Genomic DNA, 25936 nt, shown 5'->3' with positions numbered 1-25936 from the left:
AACAGCAGTGTGAGAATTTTCCAAATGTCCCCCCTCCCCAAAATGGCTTTGAATGCTTTCCCACAGATCTCTAAAATCCATAAAGTCTCATTAATAGTTAAATAATGAGGTGTCCTGCAAGAGCGAACGTCTTGATGCCATTTTTGTTATTTTATTAGGGTCCGAGCACCGAATGGTGCGAAGACCCTATTGGAATGCAAGGAATTATTTATTATTATTATTATTATTATTATTATTATTATTATTATTATTATTATTATTATTATTATTATTATTATTTTACCGTCTTTTGAATTGCCTTTTTGGCGGCCTTATCATACCCCAAAACGCGTCAAACGTGGCATGCTCATCAGGACTGGCGAAAAATTTGATATTTTATGGGAGTTGCGCATGTGTGTGGGAAAATGGCTCCATAGCGCCCCCTGGAAAATTGAAAATTTGGTCATTAGGCCAACTTGAACGACTTTTCATCTACAGTTACAAAATTTTGTCTACATATTCAGCACATCAGGAAACCCAAAAAAGTCAATCATGGCCACGCCCTAAACCCAACAGGAAGTCGGACATCTTGAATTAGCTGTAAATTTTTCAAAATTAATAACTCATCGGAGATAAGTCCAAGGGACGTCAAATTTGGCCAATATATGCAAACACGCGACCTGATGAAAAGTTATCAAAATGTTCATCTCATTTCAAAGGGCGTGGCCATGGCGACTCCCAAAAAAATGGATCCTTCGCCATGAAACAGGAAGTGGTGTCTAACTCTGCTGTACATGCTCCAATCTGCCTGAAATTTCACATGTGTGATCAATGTCCAGCCCTGACGACATCCATGTGGTTATATACATTCACAGTCATAGCGCCACCTCGTGGTAGCAGGAAATTGACATTTTTCACACTTTGATATACTATTCTCAGCACGTTGATTAGATTCACCTCAAATTTGGTGACATAAGCCAGAACACATTGATGATGATTCCCAGAGAAAATGGTGGCTCGACATCAAAGGGCGTGTCTGTGGCGGCGCGGCGAATTTCGATTTCTCGCCATGAAAATTGAATTATTAATATCTCAGTTTGAAATGTCAGATAGTCTGAGGACTGAAATGTGCAAAGTGTCTTAGTACTTCTCTGTTAGTTAGAAATTTCTGTTTAATCGAAGCCTTAAAAGTTGTGAACATGAGTCTTGATTTCACATTTAGAGTATCCATTTGAGTTTTGGTGAGACGTTCACCTGTGTGCTATTTAGAAATGGTCCAGAAACTTTGATTGTATTCACTGAAAAGTATAGTTAATGGTGATCAGAAGGTAACATTAGTTTGATCAATGATTTCAACTATTAGTAGACTTTATGAGGGAAGCAGTTTTGAGAAAAGAGTTATTAGTAAATCAATTCATAGTGCAACCCAGAACATTGAAAGAGGAACTGTTTGAAGAAACAACCAGATGTTTTTGTTTCAGAATAGAAAACGTTTTAAGATATGTAAATTTATTTGTTTTTTTGGATTTTGTTATTGTGTCTTCTGTGTAATTAGATATTCAAAAGTGTCACTGGTGTTTTTCAATTTTTTTGTCTGTATTTAGATTCATCTTAAAAGTTTAGCCTTGGTCTTTTGTCATTCTTTAGGATTTTATAATATTAGATTAGATGTCCAAATGTTTTGTCTTTTTAATGTGTAATTGTTGAGTGAAAAGTATTATTGGATGTGATGAGTAAAAATATTATTTTCAATATTAAATGTTTAAACTCTTGTAGTTTGTAATTGTAAGAACTTGTAGTAGATTTTAATGTGTAATTGTACATTTAAAGTTTTCATAGTAAATTGTGTTTAATTCCTAGTAAAAGTGTTATTGTCTTTAAGGTGTTTATTTGTAAATAAACATTTAACTATTTAAATAAGTGTACTAGTCTCTTTCACTTTTTGTTTGGATAGGCGTAGTGAGAGACAGCCAGACAACGGAGTTAGAAATAAGAGGTAGGCCAGCTCATACAGCATGGGGTGAACAAGCGGGAGTCGAACTCGGGCCTCAGCGGCGGGGACCAAGTACATACGTCAGAGGCGTAACCCGTAGAGATACATGAGCACACGTTCTCGCCTTGAAAACGTGTATAAATCCAATAGAAAGTCTAGGGATAGAGTTAGGGTTACAGAGCAAGGTCCTTACAGCATTAATGAAAAATAAGGTAAATTTAATATGACACATAAATATTTTTAATATTAATACTAAGCAACAGAATAATCCGAGAAATTAATCCGCGGTTTTCCCTTGAGCATTGTGGGTCTAAATATCCTCTAACGGAGACGGAGACGTGCAACCACAATGCTCAAGGGAAAACCCCAACTTTATTTTATGAATTTTTTGGGTTGAGTGGCTTAATATTAAATTATGAAAAAATTTTAATTTTTTTATCAATTTTTTATGATACATTACAACTGTCAGGACCTACCTCTCCAACCCTAACCCTTCCCCTAGACTTTCTTTTGGATTGGTACACCTTTGCTGACATACAACATGTGCGATTATGGAGCTCTGCAGGTTAAGCCACTGACGCATGTAGTAGGTCCTCAACGCTGAGACCCTGGTTCGATTCCCGCTCGTAACCCCGTGCTATATTAGTTCTCATTCTTATTTCTACCCCATTGTCTGGCTGTCTCTCACTACGCCTATCCATCAATTAACTGCAAAAGACTACAACACTTATTTACAAATTTCCTGTTTATTTATTAAATACAATTCTTTAATTTCTTACATCTTTTTTTCCCCCCATACTTTATAAAAGTTTAATTGTCTTAACTTTTTCCCATTTATTTAATTGCTTCTTTTTTATGTACTTTCTTTCTTTAATCTTCTTCTTCTTTCTAGAATTTAACACCAACCTTAAATTTTGGGTGATTTTTACACATTTTGAAAAGCTATCAACTCAAACAGGGTAACACCGAGTGAGCTGAAATTTGGCCAGGATGTACTTCAGGCATGGATGATCAAAAGTTATCAAAATGCTCACCTTAAGTCTGAGGGCGTGGCCATGGCAGCCTCGTGAATTTTGATGCTTCGCCATGAAAAATCAACTGCTGTGTAACTGCCCTAAACATGCTCCAATCTACCTGAAATTTTACACGTGTGATCAGAGTCCAGCCCTCGTCGCATCCATAGGCCGACATGCATTCTCGGTCGCAGCGCCACCTGGTGGACGTGCGCGGATTCGCCGACCAGCAAGGATGCGAGGACCCGTCCAACGCTGCTTGCAGCTTTAATTCATTATTGATGCGCTTCACGTGGGCAGCTGAAATGAAACACGGCCTCTGCTGAAGTCTCTGCTGCAAACTAGGCTCCATCAGCTGATTGTAAAAAAGCGCTGGTGTCTTTCGGGCCTGTGAAGGGCCCGTATGGGGCTTTTCCTCCTGCCAGTAAATGGAGAGACGGACAGTGTGCCTGGTGTTATCAATGAAGCCAGCCTCTTGGCTCTCCAAAAAGTGCAGCTTGGAAGGCGTCCATAGCAGGGCATTAGGCCTGGAGGTTTGTGTCGTTTGTAATTTATAACACCGAGGGAAATGGGCAAGAGGACAATATGGAGAGAAGAGGGAGAGAGGGAATGTGGGAGGAGGGGGATGGGACTTGCTGCACAAGCAAGTGGCTCTGCTTCCCTGAGTGTGCTGCACAGAGCTGGTTACCAGGCTGACTGAGCCACACAGCTTTCTGTCCCTCTCAGGAACAGCCTGAATGGGCCTGATTTTTCTTTTAGCCGCAGTCAAAGCTAGACACAAACTAGATAAAGATATAGTTGCATATAAGCAGCGTTGGAATAAAGCAAAGTCCATTTGCTCAAGCACTGTACTTAATACAGTTTTGAGGTACTTTACAGAACAATTTTGTTTTCTTTCTCATACTTCTACTGCGCTGCACTTATCTGAGGTTTTTGCATACAAAACAGGGAAGAGTCAATGAAGTATATTATGATTAACCAAATGACTAAACAGTAAATACAAAAAGAGCTGAAATGATTAGTTGATTGACAAAAATATTTGTCTCATGACAATTATTATTTCTCATGCAAATGGCCCAGGACTATTAGTTTGAAAAAGAAGTATTTGATAACCATCATAACCACGATGAGAATAATAATTGCAGTTCTATACAAAGAAGTCACAACTACACCCAGATCAGCCAACTAGAACATCAAAATTATAGCTTATATTAACACATCAGCATCAACAATCTAACAATAAATAATAATAGAGTTTTTACAGCGTGGTATCAGTACTTTAGTACTTTAGAAAAGGTTCTGAGTATTTTCTCCACCACTGTATTCAAATGAAGAGGAGAGTAACTGTGGTGGGGAGAGTGGTACTTGATGTAAAATACAAAAATGGAACAGCAACAGCACCGTATTGCACAAGATTCAGAGTGTTTGGTAGTCGCTAGTCCAACCCTTACTGCACATCAGAGACTCAACAGATGTCAAAGAGATGCCAGTTTCAGCTGCAGTAGGCAGAAATCTGGAAATATGGCGTCTTTCTAAAGCTCTTCCCTTTGCAGCGGTTGTGCACCAGGAATTAGTCCTGCAGGCAAGTTTTACTGTAACATCCTAAGCTTTCATTCAGCAAAACTGACCTGATAGCATGTGGATGCCACAACACAATCCCCACTGCTGCTGCTCATTGCAGACAGTGCTTGACGTGTTTACATAACGGGACTTCCAGGAAGTGTTACAAGCACTGCAGAAGTAGTAGAAGCATCATATCGCTTCACAAGGAGACTACTTTGATGAGGATGCTGGCCAACTTTAAACCAAGGTTGATGCCATCAAAACTTTTTCAGGGCATATTCACGCACTTTGAACATGCAAAAATAGTGAAGATGAATGTCAACATTCATTTTTAGCTTCTAACGTAGCTTAAACGCCAAACTCCTGCGTGAAAGTCCTCTGTTTAACCCACGCAGCCAAAGTCTTCTATTATGGGCTATGTTTTCTAAATTCTGTAAATGAGAGCCAGACGGAGGTGCAACATGCAGATATATCATTAATGGGATTTTTTCAGTGGTGCCCAGAAAATATTGCCTATCCCAGCATTAATCACTGTTAATGGCTTTTATAGAGTAAATAATCATTGGCCCCAGAGCTCAACAAAAGAAACCAGTAGGATTGACAGTTAGGGGGAAAAAAATAGCCTGAATCTCACAGCAAACCTGACATTTACAGGGAAATGCACAAATTTGCACATATCAGCGTCTTGCTAATAAGATTCCTAATTAGCATACAGCGACACTAATAGCAGCAATTTCCCTTCATTTCATAAGAATGACATAATGCACACCACCCAAATTACCCTGATAATATCTTAAGGACATAACTACAGTCAAAACAAACATTTCCTCTCTCCACTGACAAAATTAATGACTTTTTACAGACGAGTACATTCAGGATCTTTTTCAAATATGAAATATATTTTTGCTTTTGAGAGATGAGCCCTGTCATTAAATGCAAATAGAGCATTTTTTAAAATTATCTTGATGACATTACAGTTTAAGACGGATTAAGCTTTTGTGGTTTTCTAGCTGTGGAGGAGAATTTCTGATTACAATCTTGACTGAATGGTCTTAACGTCTATTCATTCTTTTAATGTGAGAACCGCCATTAAGCTCCCGATTGCATTGAATCGTTCAAGCTTCTCACATTGTAATGTGATCACTATCACACTGAGATGGATGGTCATTTGGCCTTTGATTAAACAAGATGTGAGCTGTTTAAATGATTTAAAGAGACAGACATTTCCCTCCCACTCAGGTAAATTAGAATTAAATTCAGACCAACAGTTAGTAGCAACAAATGAACTTCCACTATAAGCACAAGTGTCTCAGTCTGCTGTTATAGTAATCGCTCTTCAACCAGGTCAGGTATAAAGTCTAAATAATCTGTCAAGGAAGGAAAAAAAACACACACGCAGGTCCAGTGTGATCTCTGTTTTGGGAATTGGCTTATTAAAAGCAACGTGGGGGTGGTTGCATTCTAGATTGCATAATAACAAATTTTCCTCAGCAGGGCATGGATACAGATCCTAGGCAACATGTGCTGGAAGCAGACTCAGCTCCTTAACTACATGCACAACAGAACATTACCGAGGCCATTCTTCAGGAACAGTCATCATCAGAGACTATCAGAAGGTGTATGAGTCACTAATGAGTCTGTGCTCAAACTATTAGGAAGAAAAGATGTGGACTGACATGCAGCGTTGAGGGGAAAAAGCTGTAGGCTTTGAAATCTGTGCCTTTTAGATATTTTCTGCCCAGAGACCTCAGTAATACAGTAATATCATTATACTTTCTACAACAGGTGCCTCAGGTTCAGTCTACTCACCTCCTTGCTACAATATACGACTTATTCTTAACGGACTCCAGTGATAAAAGTATATCATGATGTCCATAAAAGCCCATTGTCAGCGTACTATAAGCAGCCCACTGATTCATCAGGATTACGTACAAAGAAATCCGCCGTACAGAGGCGAGCAGGTCAGATGGCAGAGGTTTAGATCAAAAGTCCCCCATAAAAGAAATCCACACAATTTGCTCTTCAAAGTGGCGCTTCATAAGAAGTCATCTTCATGCAACAGGGACCTTGTTGTGCTTGTGATTTCTTTTCAGTTTTTTATTGTACCTTTTGTTGGTTGCACTCAAGGTTTGCCAAGTGGGGCGAATTTGGAGGCTAAAGTATTTTCCAGCTTTTGCCAAATATAGCAGGCTGACACTGACACAGTTGTTTGTTTGGTGAACAACAAAAGCAGGAGTTGTAGGGCAGTAAGAACTGTGTAGCCTAAGTGAGAACAGACCGGCCTGCACACATAACCTTATTTTTTTGATATACATTACACTCAGCGGCAAATAAGGATCACTGTGGACAGATTGCACGGAGTGTTTAGTGGTAAACACATAGTATGGGGTTCCAGGGAGAAAATAAATGTAAAGAAAAGTCATAATGCCAGATCAGACAGGCTTTGGGGAATGCACTGCGTCGTGATTCACACTCCTCAAGTGGTGTACTAATCGGCTCTTAAAAGCCTTACATGTTGTACCAGAATCTGAAGAATGTAGGCCAATTCAAAAGCCAGTATTGTAACACAACAACATCAAGAGTTCAACCCAGTCAATATCTAAATCACCAAAAGTCAACTCTATTCTTTCATTTCTATTTTACGCTGCAGTTAAGAACTCTTTTGAATAAACACAATTAATTCCATATTACATCACGTGCAGTTTCATATACTGCAATGTCACATATTCAACACTGGCAGCATTTGTTCAGAATCAAAGAAAACCTTATATACTGATGGACTTAACGCTTTATGCAGTTTAGTACAAATAGCATGAACTTTGCATACTGCTTAGTATTCAGAATAATTTTACTACCCCTAGTTTTTCTCATTTTATTGTGAAAATATAAATGGAATCATTTTAAATTTGCATTGAAAAATCAAACACTTTAATTCCAAAACTATGTTACTGTGGTGCTGAAACAAGGGGAAAAAAACAAGTCCAGAAGCCAGACAATGAGCAAACACAAGGACAGTGAATGTTAATAATGTCAGCTTGTTTGGGTAAGTGAGGCTGAAATTGAGGAAGAGCATCCTTGAAGCTGCACAATACAAAATTACTGTACTGTTTAAATTGCTCATGGTGGGGAAAAAAATGCAGAGAATTATCTCCTTACAGTGCAGCTCTACAGATCATTTTAGCATCTTTGAGCTCTTCGTTTTGGTTTTCCTGCAGAAAGTCATCAATCAGCTGACAACTACCTGCTCAGCACAAAACAACGCAGAGACAACAAACACCGTTAGACTGCAAACCAACTTCATGTGTATTCAGTCTGCAAAACTGAAGGCTTAGTTTAACCATTGCTTTTGTGTAGGTATGTGTCCTTTCTTTTGAGGTCTCATATCAAGACTGGATGTCCACAATTAGTCGATTAAGCAGAGAAATGCTGCTACCCTCTGACACTAGTCAGTTAAATTAATTATTTATATTTTATTCATGTACAACATGGATCTTGAAAAGCCAGCAAAGCGGAAAGCTGGACAGATGCCATCTCATAAAACCAGGGCTGTTCGGCAGTATTTTGATTTATAATATAGAAATAGAGTTGTATGTAGGCTGTATCAGGAAAAAATGCCATCTAACCACACATCACAAAGAATGCGTAAGCCACATTTAGCACGTGAACGGTAACCTGCAAGGACATAATGCTGCTGGTGTTAGCACCGTTAACGTTAGCTACCATTTGTAAACCAATATAACATAGTTAACTTGAATGCCTTGTGATCCTGCTTGCTTTGAAAAGATAATGCAGAAAAAATGACAGCAAAAAAATAATGCTTCAACTCAAGGCAAAGGCTTCCAAATACACAGTGCCAGGGCACAAACCGATCACATCCATATTAGAGAAAAGTCAGCGTTTTCTTACTTTTAGACAAGCTGAGTTTAAAATTTAACTGACTGGAAAATTAGTTTTTAGGAACATCTCAATATAGATTCTTTCTATTTCTGTCTCTTTCTCTGTCTCAGTCACTTTTTAAGCAGGTGGTTATACAGCATTTTCAGAATCAATCAATTTATTTCCATTCCTGACACCAACATACGGTTTTCAAAACCAAAAAATGTCCAACCCAGATCTATAGTAGTGTTGTATCTTCGATGGCTTACATTAGTTCATTGCGTCAGTCTGAATGGAGTAAAAATTAGCAACTAGCTGGCGAACACAGCGGAACACTTACCAGCTAAATAGACCAACATCTTCCTCAGCAGTTAGCAGAGGCTAAAACGTATGATTATATACGGTGTATACGTACAAAATTTGTTTTCAGGTGTTTCAGTTGTTACCAAGTGACAAAGAAATAAATTAGTGTGACTTTAAACTCACAAACAAAGCATTAAAACCATTCCTGCTGGCAAACATAACCCAACTGTGACACAAAGGCAAAGAAATTTTCACTATGATGGATCACCAACAGCACTGTCCAAAAAGTTTCTACAAAACTATGCCATGCTTTGGAAAAACTGATGGCAGTGATTTATTAATGACTTTTAGTAAATGGGCTAAAACATGCACAACAGCTTGTGTGGGCTAAGTAATGAAAACAACAGTTACTAAACAACAGGTTGCTACAACAGCAAGTTTTTAGCTTTTTTTGTGCTGCCAAAATGCATTTAGTTGATATAAAACCTCAAACACTTGCTTAAAAATATATACAGGTAGTAATAATAGAAAGAGAAGAAAACTGTAAGTAGATAATATTAGTTTTCAAAAAGTATGTAGTCCCAAACGACAGCATATAAGGGTGAACAAATGAGTGAGAAAAGAACAGCATTAATATGAAGACTTTATCACTCTTAAATGAACATGTCAGTCAGTTAACATACTATGCAGTTGGAAACGTGTATTATATTCTTGCTACATGGACCTTTTTTTTTTTTTTTAACGCGCAATTAAATTCCACACAATAGAAAAATCTATTATTAATGCCGTCTCCTGTAACACCAAGTATACTGGAATGATTCAAGGTAATTAGTTCTGATAAAGTGGGCGGCTGGCAGAAGGAGTCCTGCTGAGTTCAAAGGGGTGTCCCTCATCAGGAAACATTAAGTGTTCTTACCAACGTGATGCCATTTAATCCCAACACTTGTTGCAGCGTTAGCACCAAGGGTTACCGGGCAAACACTCCAACAGGCTTGCTAGATATTTGCTATGATACGCTCCATACAAACACCCCAGAAAAGAGCAAAAACCATTTAAAGAAAAAACACAAAAGTGCTGTCAGGATTTCGAACAAGGACGAAAGAGGGAAAAAATGAGTTTCACTTTAAGACAAAGTACTGAGCAAAGAGACCGTGAAGGCTGCTGAATCTGAATTAAGCATAGATTGGCCTATATTGCAGCAATCGGGGAACTAGTTCAAGACGTGCCAGGCCTCATGTAGGCTCTTTTTACACTGGGGACCTTCTTCTGAAACGGTGAAGAATCTATACCCTGGGCCATGGAATAGTGGTTGAATGAAAGACAGAATGACAGTGGATTGAAATTCTGGTCATTTAGCATGAAGCTAATCAACAGGTTTTCAGATGAGAGGGGAATCGTGTAAGAAAGTGGAGAACTGTGCATAAAGGCTCATAGATACACGTATTAAACACTATATTTCTCACTGGCGCACAATTTTAAAGACAGAGACAAGACAAACTGCTGTGTCTGATATCAACCAAGCGGCCTGCCCTCCCCAGGGGCAGAAAGCAAAACCTGGTGCATAACCTGATTTGAGCTCTCATGCCTACAGTAGATCCCTTCCTCCTCTCACGGAGCTGGTAACACTGCATGTGAGTGAGTGAATAGCTTCAGGAATATTACACATAACTCGAAGTCAGAAGGGCAGCTACATTCTTGTTTTTGACTCAGCCACTTGGTTTGGTCCCAAATGGCACATGCTGGCCCACTCATTAACCAGTAAACCTGCAGCTTGACAAGCAACCCCTGGATGACGGTAATTGTTGCGGTGGCAGACAGAAAGCAATTAATGAAGGGGTCAGAAGTTTCCAGAAGGGTGTCTGCCTGCATTAAAAAGCTCCTGCATGGATGTGACTGTAACCCCTGACCTAGGGCCTGCATATGAGCCAGGTACACCTTAAGCATGGGTGCAGAACACTGATCAAAACTCAACTGGTTTCTTGTGTATTTTAAAGTATTTTCAACCAAAAATATAGAGTTTGTAAGCCCTAATTAATGGCAAACTGAGAGTTACATAGAATAATGTAATGCTGTAAAGTTAACAAAAATCATCTCTTAGAAATCCACACCACAAAGAGAAACGACATCTGCTCTAACACAGTCTCTAATATAAGCGGTATGTTTTTTGGGGGGGGTTTTGTAACAGACTCCAGACAACTATGCAGCTCCGCGAGTGGCATCAAATTAATTAACAATGACTTACAATACAAAGCACTTTGAACTGAGCGTGCGCTGTGAACAGAGCCAGATTGACGGGAAACTCTGACCCCGCAGCGCTCCCTACAACAGTCGCTTATGACTTCCATGAGGGGCTGAAGGCGAATTCCCTCTGGTGCCCAGCCAGCCGCAGAAACACCCTGTCTTTAGCTACCGCACGGCAGAGCTGAGGCTGAGCGTGTTTGCAATAGGATTTGAACAACATACCGCATGTGTGGTTGTCTTCAAGTGGGAGGCTGCAAACAGAATTCACATAACACACCAACTTCAGCCCACAGTAGATACATATCTGAGGTGAACAGAGCTAAAGTTCAGAGTTAAGTTAAGAGGATCATGATAGAACAAGATACTGTATCCGTTAACCTGCGCACTTTGATTGCATCGTGAGCACATTTCTACCCAAGTTCACAGCAGGTGAGCATTTCAAACTGCTGATGTTAACTCTAATGTAGACGTGTGTCGCACTGGTTTAATGTCACTCTAAAGCCAAACCTCAGTAAATATCAGTTTTACATTTGTAGCCTGCGATTGTTTGGATGTTGAAGAGACGTGGCGAGGTTAGTAGGCGTTTTAATGTCGTTTAACTCCAACCAGATCAAGATCTCGCACACAAATTGGGGGCTGGGCTCTCTGGAGAAAAAAAAAAAAATGGTGTGTGATAGTAGTACGACACTTAACTTTTCATGACTTTAATTCAAAAACATGTCAAATGATTTGCCTGAACTAAAATAACTATATACATGAATGAGGCCTTGCTAGAGTGAAAAGTTTCTTGTGAAAGTGACCAAAAAGCTGAAACAGAGGAGTCGGTTAAAAATGTGTAAAAAATTAACATTTTTGTTCACTTAAAGTCAGAAAAATATCATCTAGTATAAATAATTGAATCAAGATTTGTAATTCTGTGGTTTTCGCTTTCAAAATGCTGCAAGATCCAACTTACAGCTCTAATTGCAACTTTGAACAGTGTGTATTTAAGCTGCTCTTGTGCCAAATAAATAACAAATATAAGAAAATCAATTGTATTTTTGCAAAGACAAGGTCTTCCTGAATCTTGCAATACCAAATATTTCCATGTCTATTGATGTAGTGAGGATGGGCAAACCAAAATAAGGCAATAGGCCATGACAGTGTACAAAGATATACAGTGTATAAAGATGATTATATGTAGAATAAGTGTTTTCTTGTCACAACAAACTATACAGCGCAGAATAGGTACACAGTAGTTGTGATTGGTCACTGAGCATTCATCAGCATAGACATTTTTGAGCACAGAATCTCATTTACTTCAACAACAAAAACTTCTTACAAGTTTCTCTGTCAATTATTTTCTTGTTTACTGATTAATCTCAACAATTGCAGATTGATTTACTGCTAATATTGATGAAAAGACTGAGAGTTGTTTCAGCTCATGGGTAGTCTGCGACTTTTGATGAGCAGTCCTCTAGCAGTCTGACACCTACTTCAGTGAATATGCACACTTACAAATTAGACAGAAAACTTAAATTGTTGCGTGAACACTATCACAACTGATATCAAAATAGGGGGAGAGAAGCTGCTGGGGTCATATTTGGAAATATTCGCATAATATAACATGACAGCACAATTGTGGTTCACTCATAAAACTGGTGCATGTCTGTAACTAGTCAGTTGTGATGAAAACAAACAAACACCCCCAAATAGTATGTTATGCAATGCTTGATTGGCACTGAGCGCTACACTAAATTTCTGGTAATGGAGCTCAATGATTTGTTCCGTTTTGTTAATCCTCTTAAAGCCAAGTGAATATTCTAATGAGCATGCAATGCATCAATCAGGCTTTTTTTTTTCTTTTTTTAAAGGTTTGGTAAAAACCAGCTGCTGATAGGTGTGTGTATCCAGACCAAATCTATAAAACACCTGCCAAGAGTAACTTAGTCAGAGGGTGACAGCAGAGCGAGACGGAGAGAGAGTGGAGGAGGGGGAATGGCTATGCAAGAAAAACATCAGATAAAACCATGGGTGAGGTAAACATCTTTCTCAAACGCCATGCGCATACAAACACACATACAACACATGGAGGCTGGAGGGTGTTAGAGGCTGTTATTCATTATCCACACGACTGCATTCCAGGGCCGGACAAAAGGAGTTATCGCCACCATCACTCAGAGGCAAGCACAAGAGAAGGCAGAGAGGGGATTTAAGCAGGTTCTCAAACAAGATGCCCCCACCTGATAACCTCAGCAGTGCCGTTGCACCATTCCCACATGTCCTAAATGCATTCACAAATCAGAGAGAGAGGGAGAGATGAAAGAGTGAACGAGGGAGGCGAGAGGAGAAAAGCAGGAGGGAGGGAGAGAAAGTGTGTGAACATTAACACTGGATGGAAGTGATGGAGAAAAGATAAAGACCTTCTCTTTTTCACAGCAAGCTGCATGTCACACCTGATGCTGCTCCATCTCCCTTTTCCTTCACTACGAAGGGTAAAAAAAAAAATCCTCTTTTCATTCCTGAAAATCAGATGTTTTTAGACATTTTGGATTCACTCACTCACACAAGTTGACCCGTGGATGCAACACTCTCTCATCCCAAGGAGACAGCTAATAACAGGCATAATGCGAGCTGTCAGGAGTCACGTGTGAGACTCCGGAAACTTTCAGGAAGCAAAAACTTTGATTGGCTGCCTCACCTTTTTTAAACTCCTCCAGCATCGCATCCAGCTTGGTGTCATTGAACACAAAATGCAGCGGGTGGCTGTAAAACTTTGTGATGGTTTTGAGCGGCGTGCAATCATCCGGGTCCACGAAGGCCAGGTCCTTGACGAAGAGCAGGTCCACGATGTTGGACCTCTCGCCCTCGAACACGGGGATGCGGGTGTAGCCGCTCTTCATGATCTCGGACATGGTGTTGAAGTCCAGGGTGGCGTCCCCGGGGATCATGAAGCAATCTCTGAGCGGAGTCATCACGTCCTCCACCGTCTTAGTCCGGAGCTCCAGCGCGCCCTGGATGATGTTCAGCTCCTCCTTCACCAGGTCGTTGTACGGATCCGTGACGCGCAGCATCTCCAGCAGCTTCTCCCGGTTGTACACGGTGCCGATCTCCTGTCCGAGCAGGTAGTCCAGCAGCTTGCTCACCGGGTAGGACGCCGGGAAGGTGAGCAGCATGAAGAACTTGGTGAGGAAGATGGTGTTGGCGCCTACAGCCAGGCCGTGTCTGGAGCAGATGGCCTGTGGCACGATCTCCCCGAAAATCACTATTCCGATGGTGGACATGACCACCGCGATCAAGCCCGAACCGGCGATATCATCCAGCAGGATAGTCAACGTGGTGTTCACCAGCACGTTCCCCAGAAGAAGCGAGCAAAGCAGGTAATTCCCTTGGCTCCGGACCGGCTCGATTTTTTTGGCGTAATTCTTCTCCCTCTCCGTGCCGCAGTTCTGGACGATCTGGAGCTCCATGGGGTCCAGAGCCATGAGCCCCAGGTTCAAGCCGCTGAACATGCCGGACAGACACAGCAACATGGAGATGAAGATGACCTGGAGCCAGAACGGCAGCAGAAACTTTTTCTCCTCCACCACTATCACTTTGGTGTCATCTCCATCGTGGTAGATCCAGGTGTTCTCCGTCCACGGGTCGTGCATCCCGGCCGCGGCGGGCGTCGAGGTGGCGATGCAAAGGTAATAGGCTTTACTCCTCTCCGTCTTCCGCAGCGGTTTGACCTCGATTTCAACTATTCCGGATGTCTTTCGGTTCAGGATGATGTTGGGCGATATAATTATATCCGAAGTCCTAATACCGCAGGGATGCGAGCCGGACGAGTCCTCCTGGCTCTGGTTATCCCCCGAGGAGCTGTCAGGGCTCCCCACCGCCCGGCTCCGTTCGTGTTCCGTGAAAGCAATCTTGGACCAGGTCTCGTTGTTGATGTTCTGCCCGTACACTCTCAGTTTGACCCGGGACCGCTCGCTCACCCGCAGGTAGCCCCGATCCATGAAGGAAATGTCGTCCGTGTCCTCCAGTCGGAGCCCGATGATGACGGTCTCCTCGGACCCTTCCTTGCCACTTGTCGGGGCGACACAACAGCCGGTGACAGTTAAGAAAATCATCGCCAGAGCTCGGACCCGGTTAAGTGACGCCATTTTTGCAGCGGTGGGTGTTCGGGATAACGGATCTGCCATATTGATAACCATCGGCAAGCAACCTCCTGAATGAAAAGGGCTTTTAAAAATCAGAGCCAGTCGGAGTCCGCCTTCATCTCCGCCCAGGGTTGCCGTGGCTTGTGCATCGGGACCTGCTCGTTCCCACTACGTGTCCGACACTGATGACTCGGAGCGCAGGCTTACGGGCCAACTCGTGCCTCCCCTGATGTCCCCGAGACAGGCGACGCCGGCGACCAATCAGAAAGCGCCTTAGGTAGGGGGGCGGGGCGTCCGCAGCCTCCTCGGCCAATCAAATTCCAAAACAAGTGCACCTCATGTTAAGAGACGGACAGGACTCTACTCGTGACTTCTTAAAACATACATCCTACTATAGGAGATGGCCTGCACATGCTTTAAACGCATCTGCAAAGAACTGACACACATATTGTGCAATAAAATAGAACTAAAAGATGTCAAATAGATCAGAATTCCTTCGTTGTCATTGCACAACGAAATTAAGCAGCAATCATGTCAGTGCATTCATACAATCCGACACTTGAAATAAAGCAGTGAGAAATATGCAGATATAAAAATATAGTAAAATGTATCATGTGCAAGTGCAACCTATGAAAGCAGTGGTATAGCTCATTGTTGTAAAGAATAGCTTATTTTGTGTATTAAAAACAGTGTGCATTATTAGTGCGTATTGCTGAACATGTAAGAAAAAGTAATGTGGTGCAAGATGTGCTTAATTATTATAATTAGATTAATCTCTATGGCACCGTTCAGACCTGAAGCTGCAAGATGCTTTATAAAACATTCAAATATTAAATAAATATAAATATTAAAAGAACATTCGTAAAGACAGTGCAACCTTTAAAAGAGCAACCACAGAGCATCGGAGAAGGAAGAAGCAGTTAAACAAATGCTAATCTGTACAGGCAGGGCCAGTAAGTGGCAGCGTATTCCATGCTGTAGGGAATAAAACAGTGAGAGGGTCCCTCTGTTTTTAGCCTGGATTGGGGAACTTTTAGGAGTAGCCGGTTTTGATATTCCAGGGGCAAATGTGCAGAATATTGTGTTAAAAGTTAAGAGGTGTACATGTAAGGCGCAGTTGTATGGACAGAAGAAGAAAGTGCATGTAGTAGAATGTGCAAAAATGTAGACATGTTCAAATTCTCAATGTGTAACAGTGAGTAAAAGACAGATACTTTATTAATCCCAAGGGAACTGATTTAACATCATTTAGATGTCCAATATAATTTTTAAAATTTGTATTATTTACATTGCTGATTCAAACTAATGTTCCTATATTGATTATCTAAAGAGAAATCTCAAAACACTCATGTTTTCAGTTACTTTGGGCTACTCTTATCTTTTTATTTATTTCATATTGATACAGTATCAGCAGTACTTAAGTATTTTTTTCCACTATACACTTTAGCTGTTGGGACAGCTCTTACTTTATTCATTTCAGAAATTTATCTCACGTTTCTATCTTGTTTTGCCCTGTGTATTTCCTGCCATTTTATTTTGAATTACCAAGTCTTTAATCTATGTTGTTTTGCACACATTTTTGTTGATGCCTGACTGATAAGATGTGCATCACTTTAGTCCAACCTAGGTTGTATTAAAGGTGCTATATGATTAAAATGATATGATTATGTAAGAGAATGCTGGAAACTCCTTATGCCCCTACAGCAACTTAATGTCACATATACCACTAGAATATGTGAACACTGTCTTGGTTGACTTATAAAGTCACAAACTTGTGTCCTAAAAATAATTTTATGAAACAGAAATACATATTTGGAATTAACTGTTAAACCAGCTGCTGTTTTCTTTATAAAGTCAACTCAACAGTCGTTTAACATTGATAGTTTAGTTAGAATAATTCCAGCAGCTTCTGAAAGACACAGAGAAGAACCCATAATATGAGGAATCAAAAATGAAGATAGTACATTCAGTTGATTGTCAATATTTATTGTTTTATAAAAGCGATAGCACATTCTAATTTACATATTAAAGCCAATATTAATTAGGACACTGTATGAAGCCCACCCAAATGCAATACCTGTCAATATACTGCCCAAACAAATCAATTAAATGATTAATTGTAGCGGTATTACAACACAAGTGGTATCATTTGTTAATGAAAAGTCCGGCTGAAGGTGTGATTTACAATAAATGTGAATTTAAGAAGTCTAACATTGTAGGCTGATAGAAAAACAAAAGTTATAAAGAAAAATTTATCAAAATATTTTGCAGTTTACAAAACGGTTTAAGATGATTTGAACTCTGATTTGGGGTCATTTTATGTTTGCAGCACAACTGTTTAATCTTTTAGAAAAAGATTAACAGGGAAAAGTGCATAATTAAGCAACATGTATATGTGCGAGCAACAATTAGTTTTTTTTTTCCATCAGAAATGTTAAGACACAGTGTAATTATGCCGCAGAAGGCATCATGAATTCAGCACAGGTGAACTACTGGGATTACACAGTATGATGCTGGGCCTGTACTTCTCAGTGCTCTTCCCATGATTATTTGCAGCAGGCAGAAGACTGTGGGCCACAGCATCCCCCAGTGGTGGAACCTTGGCCTTGCTTGTCCAACTTAAGGGCCAGATCGAAAGGATCCACAATTCCTGTCTGTATCAAAGAGTTCAACAGAGCAGACAACATTTGGAGTTTATTATACACAAAGTTCTGTTTGGTGAACTGTGTAAAGTTTGTTGATATCTAGCTAGTTAGCATATTTAGATGGTGAAGTGCCAAATATCCCCTTCTGCCCTTTTTGCCCCTGATCTACCGTTTTCCTCCATTTCCTCCTCACAAGCACAAATGTGCATAGAACACACTGAAATAGTGTTGTGTGGAAACTTTGTTTGTTTTCCATTTACAGGGCAAGAGCTGTGCAGACATGATTATTTTTTCGGACAGCCATGGGATCATGAAGAGATATTTGCAGAGTTTCGACCAAAACTGAATTAAAATTACATACTCCTCCTTTAAATATTACATAATAACGGATACAAGATCATTGTAAGGAATGAGGACAAGGTTATAAAGTGTTCAAGCTGATTAATATGCTACACATTCTAAATGATAGCACAATGCAAGCATTTATATACTGAGCTTTATTATGTTTACTCCTGCTGTGCAGCTCAACGGCAATTTTATCAGATGTTGGTTGATCATTTAAAATCAGCATTTCACAGCAGCTGTGCTTTCATGAGCAGGATCAAAGGCTTTTTATTACTGTTATCACAACAGAGTTGTGCTGATTAGAAAAAAAGTGTCTCAGACCTGATTTTACCTCAGGTTAGTAGTCCAAAGGCTAAACCATGAAACATATTTTAATACTTTTGTCACTACAATTTGTAATTCACTGTACGTTCCACAAATTCGAAAAGGCTCTCAATAGCAGAATAAAAGTGTCAAGGGGTGATTAATGGGTTTGGGTACTCATTTAAAAATGTTATTAGACGTGTGTGTGCACCAAATGACTATAAGCGCTGATAAGATGGCATTCCATTAGCTGAGAAGAGAACATTCCTTCCTGTTCAAGGTTTCCCAGCATGGCTCCACAGTCTGGTTATGACTCCAAGACAGCTGCTTGACCTTGTGCATGAGGATGTGTGCGTATGTATGTTTGAGCGTGTATGTGAGTATGAGAGTGTGCAGCATTGTGCACACACGTACGTGTGTGTGTGTGTGTGTGTGTGTGTGTGTGTGTGCACGCAACTGTGTGCGTAGTTTGACAGTGGGCCTCTCTGGGTGTGTCACATACTTCAAACTGACACCAGAAACACACTGACCTCTAGTGCTCAGAAACCAGATAGTTTTACATCCAGGAATTTAAATGAGACACTGACCTTAGGTTTGGCTCCACAGGAGGTAGAGGAGCCCCCTGGTGGCTGGCAGGTGAAGTTCTCTGTGAATCTGGAATGTGTCAGGATGCTGGCCACCTCTGCGTCCACCTCCACCACTTCATTGGCCTGCGAAATTCACACATAATTGACATCAATTACCTACAGCACGAAACATATTTTGAGTTGCCTTCCAAATCGCATACTTTTTCTTTGCACATTAAGAACATACTACAGCTACAAAGTTTGTACCGTTTCGTGCAGTATGCTTACATTTGGGACAGACTACGTGATCATATCAATGTGTCTTATACTTTGACTGTCGCAATCTGTTGTGGAAAATGAGCTATAATCTGTTTGTGCCCTCTTAGCAGTTGAAGTTTGTTTGTTCTCGCACATGACACACGTGTTGCAACTGTGCAGAGGATTGTGGCTCAGAATGCACATTTCAAAATTTGACCAGATGTAGCAGGGCAGGTATTTCTGACATACTGTATCTGATATACAGTGTGTTGGGACATACTAAATCTATCTCTGGCATACTATAGAGTATGGTAGTACATATACTGCATGGTCTTCTAGTGCAGGACATACAAACCTTGAAGGTGTAGTGACAGTCGAACTGGAAGCTGCTCTCTGCACCTGTAATGCCTCCATTATATATGGTCTGACAGGTTTTGTCATTGCCCTTAGGGATCTTGAACAGACGGTATGTGGCAGAAACAAACTTGAAGTCACCTGCGTTACCAGGACAGATAAAATGTCATCAGAACTTGCTAATCATTAAACAGAGCTGTGTGGCACAAATTTAGTCTATTAAAGCAAAAAAATCTTAATACTAGATCATGCAAAAAAAAAAAAAAACTGCCCTAAAATTTAAGAGGCAGATGTTATTTTAAAAATGCATATTGGACTCGTGGTAAATCTTACAGAATCAACAACCACTGATGGTAACGGCCAGATCATTATGACTACAAAATGTTTAGTGTTTTATAACGTGCAATAACTCTTGAAGTTACATCACGTGAACCCATCACTCTATTCTAACCCCACCCCAACAAGCACTTTCACTTATTAAAGCTAATTAGTCCACTGTGTGAGCGTGTAAACCTGCTTGATCAACATCTCTCTCCTTCTTCTATTACAGCGGAGTCATGCTTACTTCAGCTGTGTGTAACGGTCGCAGAACCTCTTGCTTTTCAATTGTATGCCTCGGTTCAGCACACGTACAGCCTGCGTGAGTGTTAAAGCTCAGGCAGAACTGCAGGAGCACATCATCTACAAATTTCACCTACTGTTTTTAAACATGACCGTCTGTCAAAGGCTGTCCACAAAAACAGAGAAAATGATCTGTCGATAGCCACATTGACTATCGACATGATGTATATATAACATGAGTTCAAGGGCAGCACTTTCTCATTGCACTCCCCTTTCTCGCTTGCCCTGAGTAAGTGTAAACTACTCTAAATATGAATTACACTTATAAAGAAATAAAATAATTCTATTATTGAAGGCCATTGTTAAAGGTAAGTTAAATGTAGAAAGACAGAACTGGCAGGTGCAATGTTCGTTGAGTGAACACGTGCAGATCACACATGCAGTGTGACCTTATTGGTCCACAAAGTTAATGAAGTCGCTGTTCTCTTCAACTTTAGCAGATGTTTAAATAACAAGTGAACAGGTGGGCAACAATTTTATGAACTTAGTCTTTTAATTTGGGTTGTAATGTTTAATTTTAAAATAAAGTTTTCATTTAAGACTTGTTTAGTCCGTAAATTTACTGCAATCAGGTCACTCTGAGTCAAATCATCAAACTTTTTGACCAATTTCTGCTTCACCATCATTGATTTGCTTGAAAATTTTGGAGCATAAAAAATGGATCTTCATAACAATATCTGTAAAATTTTTTGCATGATTTATCAAATAGTCGACCTATTTTCAGCTCTTAAATTTGCACATTGATATTTAAGGCTGTTTAAATGACAATATCTCAGTAACTATTAAAGATAAAAGCCTAAAATCTGTTATTTCACATCCTAACATTGATTCAACATCTGCAAAGCTGGACAAGTAGATCAAATAACTTGTGGTTCTGGGTAAGTTGAAATATGAAAAAAAAAAAAAAGAATCCATCTTTGAGCACACATTAACAAACCCCCGAAAAACTGATGACTATATCGTTTTAATATCTCTAATTTATGGTGAAAAAGTTTCAAGCAAATCTGAGATGGTCAAGTAGAAGGCCTCTGGTGATTTAAGATGGAATAAACCAATAGGATCTTTTTAATCTAGTTAGAAATCTTATGCTTTTTCCTGCAACGCACCATAAATTATGGTTTCTTATCTAGCGTATGAGGAAAAACACAAAAGAAATTCCATAAGCGATGAATAAAGAAAAGAGTGTCAAACCCAGAATGTCCTGCAGTTCTTTGTTATCAACAGTGATGATGCTGGCTGTAACCAGCCGTGGGGGGCTGAAACCCACTTCGTCAGCCAGTTGCAGCAGATCCTTCCACCAGAGTGCTCCGCCGAGACACTCACCTGCCGAGATAAACCACAATGTGATATTCTGACAGGTGCCTGTGGTTTTTATGGCAGCAGCATATTAATCTGACGCACCCCACAGCACTTTGTGAGTTTTAATTTCCTCAGGTAGTCTTGCGCTGCTGTAGACGTCACTGAAGTACAGCTCACCACCATCCTAATGATCGACAGAGGAGCAGTGCATGAGGTGAATTTCAATGTAAACAAAACTAATAGGTTTATGATTAACGGTTTAATCATATTGTAAAGTGAAAAGCAGTGCACCTTCAGTACGTTGTAAGCTTCAGCCAGCACACGCTTCTTGTCCGGAGAGAGATTCACCACACAGTTGGAACTACATGTCAAGAGAAAATCAACAATGTTCAGAACAGTTGTCAGGTATTCACACAGGGAGATAAGAAAAGTCATCTTACATGACAATGTCATAGGAGTTCTTTGGCAGGCCGGCCTCAGTCAAGGCCTCAATGTAGCCCTGGACATAATCAACGTTGGGCTTCTTGAAACCAAACTCCTTCATGTGGTAGTCAATATATGTCCGGGCCACTTCAAGCTACAAGAGAAAAAACTTATCTGAAGTCTCTCTTCTGGGTGTACATTTGATTTTTAGCATTGATGTGGCATTTTTTTTTGCCCACAGTTTATAATTTTTGGCTGCATTTAGGCAGTCCACACAAGCATACAGAGGAGCAAAATTTCATGTAAAAATACAGAAGTGGGAAAGTTTTTGTTCACAAGCTCATGCTGCCATTTTGGAGCTAGTTTTAGTTCACATGAAAATCATTTATGCCTCTACACTGGCAATGAAGGCATTGTATTTTCAGCTTCTCTGCCTGCACAAACATTTTTTAGAACTGAAGGGTGAACTGATCAAAATTTGGTGGTCAAAAGTCACTGTGACCTCATAAAACATGTTTTTAACTGTAACAAAAGAAATCATCTGCTAACTATGACAAAATTTTGGTCACAGGAATTTTGAAGTGATCGGTATCATCACAGTCATATGCCCAGTGTTTTTTATTGCATTTGATGTCGTGGAAATGTGAAAAAAACCCTGCAAAAATAGCCATCAGAAGTTCCACTGGGATGTAGTATTACTGCCCTAGTTTATCCCAGCATAATATAACACTCAATCACTGGCCTGATTTCAATAAGAGTCATGACAGTCACTGTTTACTAGCTAACCTTTCACAATGATCTCTGTTTGCCAACACAGAAGTGCCCGCCTCCTCTGGTTGTATTAAACAGTAAGAGCAGCAACCAGCAGCCGCGACCTGGTACTATAGCTAACAAACAAGACCTAAAGTGTGCGGCATTTAATATCCAAAAGGTCAGAGGTCATGCATGTAAACTCCAACTGCAAGGTGGTAATTCTAGTTGAACCATGAATTAAGACGCAGTGATCAGTCAGTAAGCTGATGCACATTACCTGGCCCTCAGTCATGTCAATGCCGGTGACATGTCCATTCTCTCCCACCAGCTGACTCAGCATGTAGCAGTCCCTCCCACTGCCGCTGCCCAGGTCCAGAATCCTGCAGCCCTCCAAGCACTCTGGCACTACCAGCCCACAGCCGTAGTACCTGAAGGAAAAAGGGAAACACCTCTGTTTCTATCAGAGTGAGATTTCTGCCACGTGGATCCAAGATTAGTGTGTGCATGAGCAGCCCACTAACTTGTCAGAGACTTCAGGGTGGACTTTTTTCAGAGCCTCGCGAATGAAGGGAGGGACGGGCTTGGTTGGAGCCAGGCAAGCGTTGGTCTGCAGGTCCTTCTGGGTCTGCAGCCTCTTACCATAGTAATCCTGCATCCACAGAGAAAGGCTGGCAATAGTAGCTCATAATCACACAGCAGGTAGGTAAGCAGTGAAGAAATGAGTGTTTAATAATAACAGGCTACTTCTAAGCTTCCGAACCAAACGACAGAATTCTATAAATATGCAATTTGTGCATTTATGAGGGTGAACCGAGGAAAGTCTGAGTAAGCATATTTGCACGACACAATGACACATGGAAAATGAAAACTTACTTAACTAGCCGCACCCTGGAGGTTATTGTGCCAGGCAGATTGTGGTTTTATAACAGATAAGGTACCAGACCTTATCTGTTATAAAACTGTAAACTTATGGCAGCATTATTCAAAGGTTACCAAGCATTTCACATTTACTGCCTGGTACTACTGTGAAAAAAGCAAATACAGCATTTGTTGTGCTTCATTTGTGCTATATCAAATTTGGTAGCCCACAGCTGACTGACCCATTTTTTAAAAATCTGTTAGTCAACTTCCATTTCACAGTTTTGATTAACCCCAATTAGAAATATTTAACAGCATCTTGGCCTGGTCTTAAAAATAAGGGCTGTACTTCAAAATTGTCCCAAATGTCACCTATGCATAGAGCCTGAAACTGTTTGAAGCCTGACAGTTTTGCAGCTGTTACTGTCTAAATTTGGGGGGAAAAAAATGTCATGAGGAAATTTTTATAAAACTGGCTTGAACGTAAGGGGCTAAGCATAAAGTAATAAATAAATCAATTCAACAGGTGAATTAATCAAAAATAAATATGTTTTGGGAAAAAGGATACAGTTAGATGATTCTCTTGTATTTACTTCTAAATTTCCATACAAAGACTTTTATTTACTTACAATTATTTTCTTTATCATTTCTGCATGATTTCATTGATTCAATTATGTATTTATTTTTGTTCATTTATGTACTTTTACATTTATCCAGATATGTAATGTACTTCAACATGTATTTATGTCTTCATTTTTCCACTGTTTGATTTTACAAGAAAAAAAAATATTAGTGTCTGCATGTAGATAATAGAAGATTGGCATCATTAACTGGTGTTGTGTAGATTTGACAGTAATCATTTGCTTCTGTCTGGTTTATGCAGTTGATCAAGTTCTGCTTTGGACTAATTAAGCATATAGACATAAAAAAACAAGAAAAATGCATAGAAGAAATGTAAAATCATAGAGACAAGCTAAGTAAAAGTTGATGTACTTAGAGAGAGGAATAAATAAATTCAGGGCATTTATTTAAGCAATTATTTTAACTCACCAAATTGCATTTAAAAAATAAATAAATCTATTTATTTTGTTTATTTCTAAACGAATTTAAATTTGAGTAAGCCCCCTTTCATCCTCTATGCAATCACCACCAGTCGACATCTACTGCTGACAGGATTATGTTTAAATGAAAAAGTAAATCTGTTTTACGTACAGTAGTAGCAGCTGTTGAGCTAAGCTAACATAGCATGAGTGATGCACATTACGTTACCTTCACGTCCACGTGAACGGAGGTTTGACAGAAACCATCTGCACAGCTACTTGGAAGAAGAAACACACAGATAAATCAATGATTAACTTCTAATGAAATGTCACGATCAGATCAAAGTTGCTGTTAGCTAGGTGCTAACTTAGTGTTAGCTAGCTGCAGCTAACGCAAAGTAGCAAATAAAGAGAAGTTACACGGTTACACGTTACTCTGCGCTGCGTAATACTGTGTAAACAACCTTATTAAAGTTAGTGTAAACTGTTTACGTTTCATATTGCGGCTACAGGTGAAGCTTTAAAGTTGACAAATGCAGCTTGTTCAGTTTGTAACTCCGCTTAAAACGGCACAACAAACGAGTATAAGCCTGTTCTCACCTCTTGCCATCAGCCATCGTTGCAGGTGTTCGAAAAGTTCACGGTTTGTGCAGCGAAAGTCAGTCAGCTCCTGCCAGCTCTGCTCTCCTCCAATGAACCCGCCTCAGGTCATATATCCGAGCTGTCTTCCTGTTTTGCGGCTCGCTCCGCCCCTCACTCCCTCGAATAGAGTGAAGCACGTGGTTTTATTTGGTCATGATGAGTAGACAAAAGTGTGATCTTCAGTCAGAGATCGGTGAGGTGGTCCACTCTTATTTGAGCTGCCAGAACGCTCCAGTTAAAACGATGAAATGTAATTTTGTGCGTAAGGATGACTTGACAGGTCGGATGGAGCCTAGGATTCATCCGGAAAAGCTTTACAGAAATTTCACCCTTAAAACTGGGATTTTGCTTGAAATTGCTGATCTGTCAGTGAAATATAGAACATTGTATACTGTCAGATCCGGTGTTAACGTGCCGCTACTGTGCCATGTCCGTAACTGCGCATGTAAGTCTCAAATTTAAAAGATGCTGATCGTTCTACTGCAGGAAATTATTAAGATCAGAGGAATTAATCTGACTCACAGGCATCAGTTGGAAGCAAACGGGACATCAGTAGGTGTATTAATGTTTCTATTATATTCCCATTTACATCCAGCACTGTGATCCTACAGCTATAAGGCCATGGGTTCCAATCTGAGGCCTTTCTTAGTGGAGTTGGTGTGTTCTCCATGTGCCTGCGTGGGTTTTCTCCTGGTACTCCAACTTCTTCTCACAGTCCAAATATGTATTTATTATTA

The 25936-nt window shown here is 40.1% G+C and overlaps 2 protein-coding genes across 4 annotated transcripts in view; both read right to left on the bottom strand.

Moving 5' to 3' along the window:
- cnnm2b (cyclin and CBS domain divalent metal cation transport mediator 2b) overlaps positions 1 to 15508 on the bottom strand; it is a 51669-nt gene extending 36161 nt beyond the window's left edge. Inside the window, exon 1 of the mRNA XM_023266832.3 lies at positions 13649 to 15508. Within this exon, the coding sequence (XP_023122600.2) occupies positions 13649 to 15146 (1498 nt within the window). The 5' untranslated portion in view covers positions 15147 to 15508. The remainder of the gene's footprint in view (positions 1 to 13648) is intronic.
- A 1549-nt stretch (positions 15509 to 17057) lies between these two features.
- On the bottom strand, positions 17058 to 25270 carry as3mt (arsenite methyltransferase). Of its 3 annotated transcripts, none has more exons than XM_023266837.3 (11): positions 25158 to 25270; positions 24787 to 24832; positions 23181 to 23308; positions 22937 to 23087; positions 21924 to 22060; positions 21775 to 21844; positions 21586 to 21667; positions 21376 to 21507; positions 19565 to 19704; positions 18973 to 19095; positions 17058 to 17746 (listed from the first exon to the last, which is right to left on the bottom strand). In XM_023266837.3, exons 1-11 carry the CDS (start codon positions 25172 to 25174, stop codon positions 17639 to 17641), a joined length of 1134 nt encoding a protein of 377 aa, XP_023122605.1. In that variant the 5' UTR covers positions 25175 to 25270; the 3' UTR covers positions 17058 to 17638. The 3 variants fall into 3 exon arrangements, with proteins under 3 accessions (XP_023122605.1, XP_023122604.1, XP_023122606.1); XM_023266836.3 differs by having other exon boundaries at positions 24787 to 24835; positions 25158 to 25265; XM_023266838.3 differs by lacking the exons at positions 24787 to 24832; positions 25158 to 25270 and having other exon boundaries at positions 23181 to 23314.
- Positions 25271 to 25936: the final 666 nt, after the last annotated feature.

This window comes from Amphiprion ocellaris, chromosome 4 (genome assembly GCF_022539595.1).
Source record: "Amphiprion ocellaris isolate individual 3 ecotype Okinawa chromosome 4, ASM2253959v1, whole genome shotgun sequence".
NCBI classification, from domain to species: Eukaryota; Metazoa; Chordata; class Actinopteri; family Pomacentridae; genus Amphiprion; species Amphiprion ocellaris.
The sequence above is the reverse complement of the archived record's forward strand: the minus strand, read 5'-3'. Positions and strand labels throughout refer to the sequence as shown.